This window comes from Python bivittatus, unplaced genomic scaffold, assembly GCF_059951505.1.
Source record: "Python bivittatus isolate LINGU-HERP-01145 unplaced genomic scaffold, Pbiv_v1 ctg000590_np1212, whole genome shotgun sequence".
NCBI classification, from domain to species: Eukaryota; Metazoa; Chordata; class Lepidosauria; order Squamata; family Pythonidae; genus Python; species Python bivittatus.
Window position 1 is genome coordinate 25,471,312 of NW_028277086.1, and position 14,710 is coordinate 25,486,021.

The 14,710-nt window shown below is 37.8% G+C and overlaps 2 protein-coding genes across 2 annotated transcripts in view; one reads left to right on the top strand and one right to left on the bottom strand.

Moving 5' to 3' along the window:
- Window positions 1–255: 255 nt before the first annotated feature.
- On the top strand, window positions 256–4,599 carry CUNH8orf88 (chromosome unknown C8orf88 homolog). The gene is made up of 5 exons (XM_007430001.2): window positions 256–325; window positions 451–542; window positions 2,052–2,136; window positions 2,643–2,749; window positions 4,552–4,599. Exons 1-5 carry the CDS (start codon window positions 256–258, stop codon window positions 4,597–4,599), a joined length of 402 nt encoding a protein of 133 aa, XP_007430063.1.
- Window positions 4,600–12,361: 7,762 nt separating this feature from the next.
- Window positions 12,362–14,710, bottom strand: part of NECAB1 (N-terminal EF-hand calcium binding protein 1) — a 45,315-nt gene continuing 42,966 nt past the window's right edge. The window contains exon 13 of the mRNA XM_088148697.1: window positions 12,362–12,387. Within this exon, the coding sequence (XP_088004823.1) occupies window positions 12,362–12,387 (26 nt within the window). The remainder of the gene's footprint in view (window positions 12,388–14,710) is intronic.

Here is a 14,710-nt window from a genome sequence, read left to right on the forward strand (position 1 = left end):
GCAGACGCTCCGGTCCAGCTCCCACCTCCTTCATCTTGCAGCCTCCTCCTAGGCTATCCCAGTCGCTAACGCTGGTCCCCTTCGTGGGCGGGATGGGCGCGTAGGAAGATGGGAGAGCGTTTGGGGCTGGCGCGTAAAGTCCGGTTGAGTGGCCATGAAGTTGGGAAGTGCTGAATTAGCAACCGCCCGGTTTCCATCTGTGTGTATTTTCGGGCTGTTTATTTTATAGCATGGCATCTCCAAGTGTTTTAACAGATGGAAACTAAGAGACTGATTGGTAAGCCCCTCCAGCCAGCAAGACCCGTGCGCCACCTCTCGCCTCATGGTAAGTGTCTTGATCACCCCCAAGGTGTTTTGTGTAGAAAACCTTACCTTAACACAGAGGTTTAGAAGTGCACTCAGCGTCTTAATGAAAAACTAAGCCTATTGCTTTTTCTTTTTCTTTTATAGCATCCTTTTCCACAGTATCAACAGCCTCAGTTAGCTTTCAGGCTAAGTTTCCATGCAGGGCTCCTGTCTTTTTGCATAATGAAATTGGTTCAGTAAGTATTATTTCAGTAAAATAGCAACAACAAAAAACCCTCTTTTACTTGAATCATTACAAAACCCTACACTATAGATAAGCTAGATATTGAGATTTGTAACAAAGTCTGGCTAGTTTAACAAGCCAGCTTCATAACCCATTAATTGAACTTGTTTTGAAATAACAGACTACAAAAAGATAATTGTGGTTATCTCAAATTTTAAACTAGTGCCTGGGATGATGACTTTTATTTGCTGTACCTACCAAAAATCCAAAGCCTGGTATAACCTTTTCCAACTAACAAGTTTTACACAAAAGGATAAGCTTTTGTGAGCTACAGCTCGCTTCATCAGATGCATGTAATTCTAATGATGTAGAGTTTAAATTGGGATGAGGCAGGGAAGAGGGAAAGGAGGAGAGCACAGGGTGGTTAGGCATATACAGATTACACGTTATATTATGAGTACCTTACCCATTGACAATCATAATGTCTTAAAAACATTTAAAATATTGTGTGTGTTGAGACATTTTGAGATAGCCAGATAGTACTTTAGAGAACTTCTAATGTGATATTTGCTAGCAGTGCCCCTCTAGTAGAGCAAACTTTGCACAAAATAATGGACACAAATTTGATATCAGGACTCAAAACAAGGACTAAGTAATATCACACAGCATTTCAATCTCCCGGGCAGTTTATTGCAGATCTTAAAGTGACCATTTTGGAAAAATGAGACTCTAGCAGCATGAATGAATGAGAAATTGCTGAACTCACATACATCAAAAAATTTCAGGCTATCTCAAAAGGTCTCAACAAAAGCAATGTGTTTTAACACATTACAAGTGTCATCTGATAAGGTACTTCTAATCTGTCTCACATGTAATCTGCATCAGCATAAAAAACCTGTCTTCTCTTCAAACCCCTCATCCCAATTTAAATCCTATATCAGACTGGTGATTTTTGTCTACGATAGACTAAAATGGCTGTCTTCCTATAATGTGCATACCAAATTGCTTGAACTCTGTGCTATTTCTTAAATTATGTTTGTAGTGAGTAGATTGTATCTTGTTCTTTCAAAATATAAATGGTGCATTAAAAATAGCAAAGAAGAATCAGAGAATCAGTATATGTGACAATTTTGATCTGACAGTCTTAACAGCATTTTCTCATGTATGCCTGTGAAAATGTTCTGATAGAATTTGAATAAATCTTGTTTTTCCTCCCATGCTGTATGCTGTGACTACATAACTGCCAACTTCATTGATTTGTAATACAGTTAATGTTTGGGTGCTATGGTGAAACAAGCTTGAAATGTTTGAGTGTTTCTACAGTTGGGCTGTTTTGGTGGTGCTCTTCACTATTAATACTACATGTGGTATCTTTTTAATTTTTTTAAAAAAATGTATTAACTGAATCATAATCTTAAATAAAACGTGTGCTCTTGTATGGATTACCAGAAGTTCCTAGAATCTTGTAAATCAATATACAAAATATGTGTATTATAATATATTTATGTACACTTAATTTTAGATGTGTAAATCTAATGGAATGCTGGTCTTAAATGAAAATGTGATTTCTAGTCTGTCAGAGCAGCAAAAACATGAAGTCACAAAAGGTAAACATTACAAATTCTAAATATGCCATGAAGAATTACACAAAGTATATTTCAGGTTATAGGTTTAGACTTTTCTAGCATTTTTCAATTTAATAAATATTTGGGATTTATCTGAGAGATTAAAATGAATTTTTATTCAGGAGCTCCTTTAGCATGTCGTGCTTACTGCAAGAGTGGTATTTATACTTCAGAAGCTCATGGGATAAGCCATATATTGGCTGTATGTCATTTCCAATCTCTTCACAACACTAGACATTGAACTTTAAAACCGTGTATAAATTACTATACCATTGAGTGTAGAATGCATACTCATTATAATTCAAATGATAGCTATATAAATATCCAGAACCATAATTTGTTGCTTTTAATGATACAGATTTGCTAACTAAAATACTTTTGTAAAATATTTGCAAAAAAGTATCTAGCTACTGATTTTCATAGGAAGATACCTGATTTGTATATCAGTGTTCCTCTCATTTTCCAGTAATCAAATTTTGTGTTGGCAGAAAGAATAACTTATAGCAGAGATTTCCTTCTGAAACTTTCAGGGGTTTCACTTGCCCAAAAGAAGCCAGAATTTCTTCCTGATCACCCTGTTGTACTGGAAAATCCAGTAAGTATTTGAATGTAAAACTGAGTTTGTGGAAAGAATTTAACTGACATTTAAATTAACAGTACAGATTTATTATATAGTGAAGCTTGCAGCATAGGTGTGCATTCTTAATCACGATGATGGCAAAATGATGTCATGATGCAAGCTCCAACCTTTTGTAGTTGTATTGTGATGTTGCGCCCAAGTATATGTGCAAAACTAAAAGCTATAGACAGAAGGTCCTTCCAGCCACCTTCCCACCAAAATATTGGGGGATGGGCTTTACAGTGAAAGTACAGTAGAGGTATATGTAGTGGCTATCTAGGTATATGAGTGAGGAGACAGCCAGGTGGAGTTTCAGAAGCTGCTCAACTTTGCAAAAAGCATGCTTCTTTAACAATGGGAAGAGAATGCTGTGTTTCTGTGTAGCAAAGTACCTTTCTTCAGGAGCAGCTATTGTTCCTTCCTATGTCACATTATTACGTAGATCAAGGACAGTTTTTTCATAGCATTTTTCTATATCTGCGAAGTGTTGTATGGTTTAGATTGAGTTATTATAATTCAATAATTGTTTTTGCAATCATTCACACGATGGTTATAAATACACAAAGGGTACATGTGATTAAAACTGTGTTATAAAACCTACTAAAACTTAATATAGGTACTCCTCGACTTATGGCAATTGGGATCAGAATTTCTGTCACTAAGCAATGTTGTCATAGGGGAAGGAGTGAAGGGGTGCAGCAAGGGTTGAGGGTGCATGGAGGTGCGGCACGGGTTGGGTGTACAAGCACACAGGTCAGTGAGGGTGCACGGGGGTGCACAAGTGGCCAGCGCAATGCGAATGCAGAGGGGCTGGGGGAGAGCATGTGGGTGGGGGAGATTTACCCCAGTGACTTGCAACTTTCTCTGCTGGCTTCCCCATTGACTTGCAGGGAAGGTTGCAAATGACAATCGTGGGGTGCTGCAACCGGTCGTAAGTGAAAATCAGTTGCCAGGCACCCAGATCGTGATTACATGACTGCAGGGGTGCTGGTATGGCCAGAACTTTGAGGACTGGTTGTAACCACCATTTGTTCAGCGCTGTTGTAACTTCGAATGGTTGCATGAATGGTCATAGGTCGAAGTCTACCTGTATATCTTTCCAGTGATTATGAGCTTCTGGGCTAATAGACTGTTAGACTGTCTAATTCCTGGTATCCTGGTATTCATCAGCAACTGTGGCTGGCATCTTCAGAGGTGGCAGTGATCTGCTCTGTAGCAGATTTCTCAGATAATCTAATTAGACCACAGCCTATTAGCCTGGAAGCTCATCAACATTGGATTGACACTGGCTGTGAAAGCCTGCATTAGTATATTAGTATAGCTTTATTGATGAGAGTTGAGAAGAGAATGTCTAAAATAACTTTAAGCCTCACTGGGTATAAAAAGCAATTTATGGAGGGTAAAGCTTTGAGAGTTACCAGCATAGAATATTATTCTGATGGATGTCCTGTCACACATTCTTTTATCCATAAATGTTTCCAGTATGCATTAATTATTTCTGTATTCTTCATAGCTCATTTAATGGCTTATGTAAGAGATTTAGGTTTCTTAAATAGTTTTATTACTCTGGTTAAATATTTAAATGGATTTAAATTAAATGCTTAAATAATTAAATTAAATGCTCTGGTTTCTCTTTTTTATTACGCGGGAGTTTCTTAAATAGTTTTCAGTCTTATCTTGAGTTATGACTCAATCTAATAAATGCTAACGTGTTTCAAAGCTTGTTTAAATATGTGATGTTTTCTATTAACTAAATATGTGGGCCCTTTGTCTTGTAGAAAAATTATTATTTATTACCTGCTACAAGCAGTGATAGAGCTTTCTGAAGATAAGGAATGCGTCTCTTTTCACCAGTAAAAAAATTAAGGGAAAGTGATCTGCAATACGAATAGACTGAATTCAGATGTATCCTTTATAGTTAGTGTAATTATCAGTTCATGTCACAAGTAAAGCTATGTTCAAGCAAAAATGTATGTGAATCAATTTCAACTTTTTGTCTGATTCTGAACTAGTATTACATTGAGATTTTTGTAGTGATAAAGGAAAGAGCTGCTGAAATGAAGCAGGATCATTATCACTTGTCAAGTTTTGCAAATGCTACATATGATAATAAGCTGCTATAGCTTTTAGATCCCAACAAGGTGAGCTCATTCCTCACCTTTTATTGTAGTAAAATACCAAGTATTGGGAACATGCCATATGTCTAACTGCTATAAACTGCTGATATCATGTGGCTGTTTGTGCTTTAGGCTAGAAGCCAACTCATATGATAAACTAACTGGGTTGGGTAACATGGATGCAAACCTAAGCTCGGTTTCCAAGTACCAACCTGCTTGCTAGATTGCAGCACATTTAGCATTAATATGTACAAATAATCGGTATAAGCACATGGAATCTTTGCAAATCTTCATGCTAAACATTTAACTAGTAAGTAGCACAACATGACCGTTAAAGATACAGATTAAATTCCACCTTCTATGTGTCCTAACTTAATTAGTTGTGTGCAGGCAAATGCTTGTGTAGGGCTGTTGGGTATATTACATAGGTTTGTACTGCCTTTTTATTAAACACATGTTTAAAACTTTCCATTGAATTATTAGGGTTTAGCTGCTTTGTCATTTTTTGAAAGTTTTTTTTTAATATTTTAAGTACAGAGTATTGTGTTATGTGTTAATAATTTGGTCTCTAGATCTGACATTTTCCCCTCCCTTTCCCAGATTTTCCTGTACACTCTTTTCCACATGGTAGCATCTAAATAGTTAACAAGATTTTGAATGCAAAGATACATTTGGTAAAACTGTTTCTCTTTTTCTGACAAATGAGTATGCTTTTCAGGCAATCATTGTAACTCTTCTGGAATAATAAGCCAAATTGAGCTGAGGAAGAATTATTTTAAACAATATGAAGATTTAATAATAGAATTGTTAGGGCCATGTATTGCTTTGGATGGCTGATTTGATTTAATGAAGCTTCAGTTGAGTCATCCCCCCCCCCCCCAGCGCTGTGTGATTTGAAGCAGTGCATTAAAATGCGTTGCCCTAAAGTGCTTTATTATAATTTTATACAATGTTGCCACTTCAATAACAAATAGAAAGAATGCTGAGGGTCAAATGGTGTGATGGCCTGACATTAACATAAGCAGCTGGCCAACGTGACGGATTACCTTATTACACTCTGCCTATCACCTCTTAAGGTAACAAGGCTAATATTACTTTGGGCTTCACTGACTTTCAACTTAAGCGAGCCATATCCTCTACCTTTCCTGTTTCTTGCTAATAAAATGTTACATTCCTATGCTGGTTCTGCCAATACAGCTGGGAGCTCAGCTCAGCTCTAAACACCCTGAATATGGGCTAAAGGGTGACATTTTAAATTCTGCATAATTGGAGCAGGTGTAACTCACTTAACAATGAATAGATGCCAAGCTAACACAGATACCAAATTTCTACTAGTCTAAAAATGGGGATGGGGTGGCAAGGATACAAATGGTCCTTTCTCTGTACAGGTAGTCCTCGCTTAATGACTGCCCCATTTAGCAATCATTTGAAGTTGTTATGGTGCTGAAAAAGTAACTTTACAACCAGTCCTCACACTTATGATTATTGCAGCATCCCATGGTCATATGATCACAATTTGCATACTTCACAGCCAGCTTCTGATAAGCAGTCAGTGGAAAAGCTGGCAGTAAAATCACAAGTCGTGGTCACATGTCTCACTTAACAACTGTGGGTGATTCACTTAGCGACCACAGAAGTGAGATTGTAAGCCTGTTCCAGTCACATGTCTCACTTAATGACATTGCTTAGTGATAGAGTTGCCAGTCCCAATTGTCATTAAGTGAGGACTACCTATACATATCTTTCTCTCTGGCTTGCCATTCTGCTTTTGCTATCTCTCCTAACTAACAGTTTATTCTCCGCAAACCACAACTTTGACCCAACCAATTCCTGCTAGTAATGGAGTCCTTTCCTAGAGGGACCAAACTTGCCAATCACCAATGCCATCTGAGAAAACCCAGTGATCAGAGGTAGCAAAGTACATCACTCCACCAAGAAGTAAGTTTTTATTCTTCTGAATCCTGTCCAGCAGTCTGTCTTTGCCAGTAGGCACTGGTACCTCTCTGATGCCTGTGATGATGGGATCCTTTCTAGGAGAGGCCATGCTTGCTAACCAGCTATGCCAGCTTTCTGGTGCCTCTAAAACCCAGCGAGCACAAGGAAGAAAGCACAAGCCTGTGGCTCCCTAGAGAAGAAAGCAGAGAGCTAAGAGGTTATTCTTAACACATTTTTCTACATTTGTTTTTTAACTTGGGATAGGACACTTTTTGCATTGATTCATTCAACTTTTCTGTGGGCTTTTTGCTAGATAATTCTTCATCTGTGAAAATGGGCAGTATTAAAAGGTACTTTGAAGTCTTTATTGATCCAACCAACCGTTTTGGAACTTTGATGATGATGATGATGTGTCATCAAGTCGTCGTCTGCTCTTAACGACCACATAGGTAGATTTTTGGAACTTTCACAATCCATATTAATATTTGACTGCAAAACAATTCTAAGACGACAGCTGGAAGTAGTACTGGGAGGGACTGCAATATGCAATCATTATTTATAGCAACGTATAAAGAAGGGCAGTGCTGTCGGCAGTCCCATGTGAATCAGGTGACTAAAAGACTCCTACCGGTATGATTAGAACACCCCTGATGTGACCAATTTGGCTTGCATTACGTCCAGTTGAAAGTAACGTTAATACATTGGCATTCATGAGGCCAATGTTGATGCCAATCTTTGATAGGTATGACAACTTTCTAGAAGCCTGCAACAATTTATTCTGCAGTCCCAGCTTTTGGCATTACTAAGGCTATGTAGTGATGAAAATGTAACTTTGTGACTTTCTGTAGGCAAGTGATATCTAGCCTTTTAGAAAGGGTGCAATCTAAATTTTTAAGAAACATATTTCAAGTCCTGTGATTTGTTCCGAATGTGCCTTGCACCATGAGGCTGGTGTGACCAAAACTGAAACTCATATTTGGACATGTGTCCTCTCTTACTGCCTAATGTTCGGTTTTTTCCCTGTGGGCTCAACGCTTCTGGGTTTAACTGATGGCTTGTTTCATCTTGGGATAGGATATTGAATGAGAAACTGAAAAATTAAGAGTTTTACTCACCTGCTACAATCATGCTGATGGGATATAAACATGCAGTGGCATCCCTTAAACAATGTGCCAAGGATTTGGAAGCCCAATCTGACCTGGCTTCCATGCTTAAAGATGGGCATTCTTGGGTAGTTGCTCACCTTTTTCCAAGCCATCTAAATATATAAGCCACATAACGGGTCCCAAATTCAGAAGAGCCTTAACCCTGGGATGATTTAACATCCTTCCAACAGCTATAATTGAGGGGAAATTATGGGGCATCCCATTTGAATGAAGACCGCTGCTGTGGTGAAGGAGTTGCTGAAACATTAATCCATGTTTTGCTATATTGCCCTTATTATAGCTATTAACTCTCCTTTTAGTCAGAGTTCCAGAATCCATTGTTGCTGTCATTGTGATTTTATTTCTCTGTGGCTAAATTTTGTTTTGCTATTTGTAAAATACACCATACTTTGACAACATCAGTTTTATAATTATTAAGTTTTACTATGGTATTTACTTGCTGTTTCAGAATTAGTTTTATTTCTGTTTTTGAGTTGGTCAGTGATCACAGTAAAATTTATTTTTACTAAAATTCCTGACCAGCTATAGCAAACTGCTGAGGTGATGTGAGTGAAAACAGTGAAAATATATACAGTGGTACCTCGGGATATGAACTTAATCCGTTCCGTGACTCTGGGCGTATCCCGAGTTGGTCGTAACCTGACGCAAATTTCCCCATAGGGTTCAATGTAAATCCAGTTAATCCGTTCCACCCTCTGAATTTGGTTGAACCCCGAAGCAAATTTTCCCATAAGGTTCAATGTAATTACCGTTAATCCGTTCTGGCATCCGCAGACCACGCGTCAGGGGCGGGAGAACGGCCGGGCACGGTGCAGCGGGAGAACAGCCGGGTGCGGCGCAGCGGGAAAACGGCCGGGTGCCGCACCACTCGGCGGGAAAATGGCCGCGGACCACGTGTCAGGGGCAGAAAAATGGCCGCGGACCACGTGTCAGGGCAGAAAAATGGCCGTACCCCAAGGCGGAGTTCGCACATCGAGGTAAATTTTTGCGGCCGGAGCTGGTCGTAACCCGAAAAGTTCTTTAGTAGAGGCGTTCGTATCCCGAGGTACCACTGTAATGGCTGATAACTTCAATCCTGACTTCCTGGCTAACATAGTTTGGTTTTTTTTTTTAAATATCAGCTGTGAGATGAGTTGGCGATACAGGCTACTAGCAATGATTTTTATGATCAAATATACATATCCCAATTTAAAGAATAATATTTGGCTAAAAAACCATTGAGATTCAGAGCACTTAAGAATGCAGGAAAAAATGGAAAGAAATAGCTATTTTTCAAAACAAAAAGGCAATTCTGATTTCAGTGCACACCTTTAACATATTCTTTGCCTACTCCTTTTTTTCCTGATTTTTTTCTCAGTTGCATCTGGATCCTTTTCAGTTGGGGTTCACGCCAGGTTATAGCACAGAGATGGCATTTGTCGCACTGGTAGATGACCTGTGGAGGGCTTGGGATAGGGATGGTACATCTGTCCTAGCCCTTCTGGGTCCCTCAGCAGCTTTCAGTACCATCGGCCATGGTATCTTTCCGGACTGGCTCCAGGGGCTGGGAGTGGGGGGCACTGTTTGTGGCATTTGTCTTCTTTCCTCTGTGGCTGGTTCCGGTCGGTGTTGGTTAGGGGAGAGATATCGAGCCCTAGGCCACTGAAACGTGCAGTGCCTGAGGGCTCAAGTCTCTCACCCCTCCTTTTTAATATCTACATGAGACTGCTGGGATGTGGTACACTGAAGATGACCAATTATACATCTCCACCCCTGGCTGGTCAACCAATGCTATCCCTGTGCCGGTCCAGTACCTGGAGGCTGTAAGGGTTTGGATGGGGAGGAACCAGCTTCAATTCAACCCTAGCAAGATGGAGTGGCTCTGGGTTTTTGAATGTCTTGGGTCCAGTGATATGTCATCTTTGTCTCTTGCCAGGCTAGCACTCCCTTGGACAGAGCTGGTATGCAATTTGGGGGTCCTCCAGGACTTGTGGCTCCTGTTCAAGGAGCAGGTAGCAGCCATGGCTGGGGGGCAGGCTTCGCACAAATCCATCTCATGCACCAACTGCAGCCATTCCTTGACTGGAAGGCTTTGCTCACAGTCATTCACACCCTGGTCACTTCACAGTTGGATTACCGCAATGCACTCTACATGGGGCTGCCCTTGAAGACTATCCAGAAACTACAATGGTTCATAATATGGAAGTGTATGGAGTTCTGGGGGCTCCATGTTTTGCCCATATTACACCACTGCTGCAGTGGCTTCCAGTTTCTTTCCAGGTGCAATTCAAGGTGCTAGTTATCACCTTTAAAGCCCTAAATGGCATGGGACTAGGCTACTAGCAGGACTGCCTCTCCCTGAGGGTATCTGTGTATCCCACCAGGTCAGATATGGTGGGCACGCTCCAGATCCTTTCCTTTAAATGTTGTCATCTAGCTGGACCTAGGAAGTACACTTTCTCTGTAGCTGTCCCTGCCCTGTGGAACAAACACCTTTTCCCATAGATCTGGCAGGCTCCCATCTTCCTTGCCTTCCAGAAAGCCTTGAAGAAGTGGCTCTTTCCATAAGCATTGGGGTAGGATGTAGCTGGAGCCCAGCAAGATGGTTTGTAGATGTATGGAGAGTGTTGCCCCAGGATGCTATGAGTTTTAATAAAGTTTTTACTGATTTTTATTTTTTTATTTGGGAGTTTCTATTGTTTTTACTGCTTTGTGTGCCACCCAGGGTTGTTCTTATAATATGGGTGGCTAAATAAGTCTTTTAAAATAAATATTATTTGTTCTTATCAATCTCCCATTAGCAGAATTTACTGTTCTTGAGACTTAGCCACACAGCCTCTAAGAAAATAATAAGGCTAGTAAATTACCTCTGTGTTTTGTTCCTTTCAATCTTTTCCAAAATCTGCAGATGTGTTACATTTGTTATGTTTTTCTGGTGAACACTGAGCCTTATAATATTGGTTATGAATGTTAATGTAGAATGGTATTTGCCTCTGGAGACTTTTTTTTTAGTACCTATGTATAGACTTACAGATAATACTTGTTTTCATTTAGAGCAATATTTGAAACTTTACGTACATATATATTCATCAGATTATTCCCTTTCAAAATAAGCAGTGTTCTGCAGAGTGCAGAAAAGGAGTAAACACAATAAGCCAAAAAAATTAATGGGCTATAAGAAACAGCCAACTCTAATTGACACCAATATCAATACTTTTCCATATTTTTCTGTCTTTGCAAACTGTTCTTGCTTCCACCATGTCCATGCACCGCCTTCTTTAAACTTCTTGTCTCTTTTTGAGGTTCTGTCATCAGTTTCTTTCAACCATCATGGAATTTCTTTCCCTTTCCTTCCCTCTTTATTTATTTATACTTATTTTGAATTAACTTCTCATTCATTCTTTCTAAATGACCTCAGTGTATGTTTTTCATAGTGGTTATTTACTCAGCATTCATTCATTCTTGACCCAATTTCTTTTCACTTTACCTCACACATTTAAGTTTCATTTTACAACTCACTTTTATATTTCTCCTGACATACCTCTTACTTCCATAAAGTAAATGGGAGAGAATCACACCATTTTCACTTCTTTTGACATTCATTCCTCAGAAATATAATAGGCTACATACTACCTTTCTAATAGCATTTGGACAACTTATAATTTCTCCATCTGTTTCCCATCTTCAATAAACATATGATGGCACACAAATTCATCCATTTGCTCTAATTTTTCACCATTGATGTATAATTTGCAATTGTTCACTCAATTTTCCTTATCAAACATAGCTATCTTTGTTTATAATAGATTAATTTTCAGATCCACGCTCCCTGTTGCATCATACAGTTTAAAACATTCACTGCAAATTATTCAGGTTTTCAGCTAAAAACATGGCATAGTCTCCATACAAAGATATATGCTGTACTCATATTCTTACTGATGTCAACATAACCATTCCTTACACATTTATTTATAAATATAATGAAACTTTTTCTATTAATATAAATATGAAAAAACAGTAAAAACACTTTAGTTTTTTCACAGGTCTGTTTCTATACAGATCTGACTTCACTGCACATCAGGTTAGTAGGCAAAGGGAACAATGTCAAATATGATTGTAGAAATGAATTTTCAAGGAACTTTTGAAACAGTAATGCACACGGTAAGCACAACCAGCACAATACTACATTTAAAAAGAGCCTCAAGAAACTAAAACTATTTTACACTATTTCATAAAATACTAGAAACAACAATTTATACAACATGGATTTGTTTTTAAATGGAAGAATCTATCAGTGAAAGAATAGCTATGATCTGCTAACTTTAGAGACTTTATGATTGTTCTCTGGGAGCTGTTTAATGTAGAGCTTACTTTTAAGAAGTATAGTACTTCTAGTTGTTCAGGATGCACCACGAAGCTGAAAAGAAAATATTAATGATTTAAATAATTTTATGTCAGTAATTTCCATCAACATTTCAAACGGCTGTTTAGTAATTTTGCAGCATGTAAATGGATGTTTCACTTTATTTAGCTGTTATACCAGAACAGATTAAAACATACTGACATGCATAATATTATAAGAAATAACATGAACCTTGCAAAATTCCTATAAGATTAAAATATTTTAAATGGCAGAATATTCATATCCCAATTTGACTAAGACACTTAAATTGTTGAGCCTTGGCAATCTTTTTTATCTGACTGATTATTAACAGCACAGCTTTAGAGTAAATTACTTGTAACCTGCATATAAGTTTATGTATATAATGTGTGTTTTTAGCCTGATTTAAAAAAACAGCCACCGATTTCCATCATAACATACATACACAGAAATGGGGGGGTGGAAGCTAATGAAATTTGTTCAGTTAACCCAACAATTTAGTAAAATGATGTATAAATAAAAGTGCTTGCTTGACATTTAAATGATAAATGTTTGGGAGTCAGGTTAACCCCTTTAGAAAGGTACCACAGCTGAAAAAACTCCCATAGATTAACTTTGCAACTTCTGATGAAAAGATACAGAGGAGGATATTTATAGGAGATCTTAAATGTTGGGTGGATACAGAAGAATTTCTTCAACTTTTTTGGTTCTTTCTGGATCCAGTACTAACTGAACCTTCAAAATGATCAACCAATATCTTAAATTGGATCTGGAGGCAAGCATTCAGCAAATAAAACTCATATGAATCAGCATATTTGAATTACAATTTTGACAACTGTATTCCCTACTAATAAATGCTTTTGAATTATCTTCATTGAATGGAGAGGGGTTGGACTCAGTGACCAATTCCAACTCTGAAATTTATAGAACAGAGCAGTAATTCAATAGAACAGAACAGATGTCAAACAGTCAAACAGGGTGGCATCAACTAAGTTCATATATTCCACAAACCATAATATTTTTGTTCTAAAACTCATAGGTAAAGCCAGCCATCTTGTTTTGCAACATTTACAACTTCGCATTATGTATGAAGCTAGGCTTCTATGCCTTATTTAATAAACTATGCTTTAAACATAGTTTGTTGAACATAATATTTATAACATATTTAACTGTAGTTTTAATTGATGTGTTTTTATCTTTTGCTTTTTTGTACTACTGTATATTTGTTAACTATCCTAAGTGTTTTATGAATGGAAAGTTGCTATTGCTATATAAATCAAATGAATAAATAATGTCCCTATTGCCTCTGTCTTGAATTTCTGAAAAATAATTATTTAATGATAGAACACCAACTAAAAAATGGGGGCCTGATACTTGCTTGCCTTCCTGCTTAGTTTTGAGGTTGTTTCCTAAGAAAGTGGTTACAAATTTAGGGCTTTACACTTTGTAAGGTTTGTAGACCTGAATCTCAGAAAATCCAAAACTAGGAATTCAGGCAGAGGCTCTTTAAAAGGAACAGCACTTCATTTGGCCAAGTGAAGCCGCTGGGTGGGCAGCAATCCCAAAACACAGGCGGCAGAAAGTTCTGGGAAGCTCCACACCAACAAGATTTTCAAAGGTAGTTTTTATAGCTTTGCAAAGACAATAGATTGCAACTAATAAGGCAGTTTAAGGCAGTTTGAACCAGTGTCCCCATTACCCTCAAGACCTCTCCCCCCTCAAGGTCTTCTGTGTATATGTCCTTGCTTCAAGATAATGATGTCTTCCTAGCCAAGCAAAAAATACAGAGGCGAGATAGCGAGAGCCCGGCTAACCCCCCCCCCTTCACTTTAAAATTTGCACCTTTACTTATGTTTGAAGGGCTAGAAGGACTGTTTTGTGAGTCTCAGGGAATGAAATGTAGATCTAGTTATTCTACAAAAATCAACATCACACACAATCAATATAAATAAAAAGAGGAGTTCTGATGAATATTGAAGCTTGATTGTAAATTGTCAATTTGCTTGGTCATTTCTACCATAATGGTAATTTTATTAAGAATAATTACCATTTTGTGTAAATTAAAACCTCTGGTATTAATAACATTATTTTGGTGAATTTTAACACAGTATTTAATTTTTGTGCTACAACTGCCTGAAATATATTAGTTATCAATATATTTCAGGTAGTTATAACACAAAATTTAAATAAATTTAAAATCTACAGTTGTTTGTAGATTAACAATAATTTACAAAGATACAAACCAAATCAAAATTTCTGCATGCATTTTTTCTTTTAAAAAACTATATTGTAAATTGGTCTCCTGATTTCCAATTTAAAATGTATTAGGCAATGCTGTTTTCATAGTTACAGACATTAA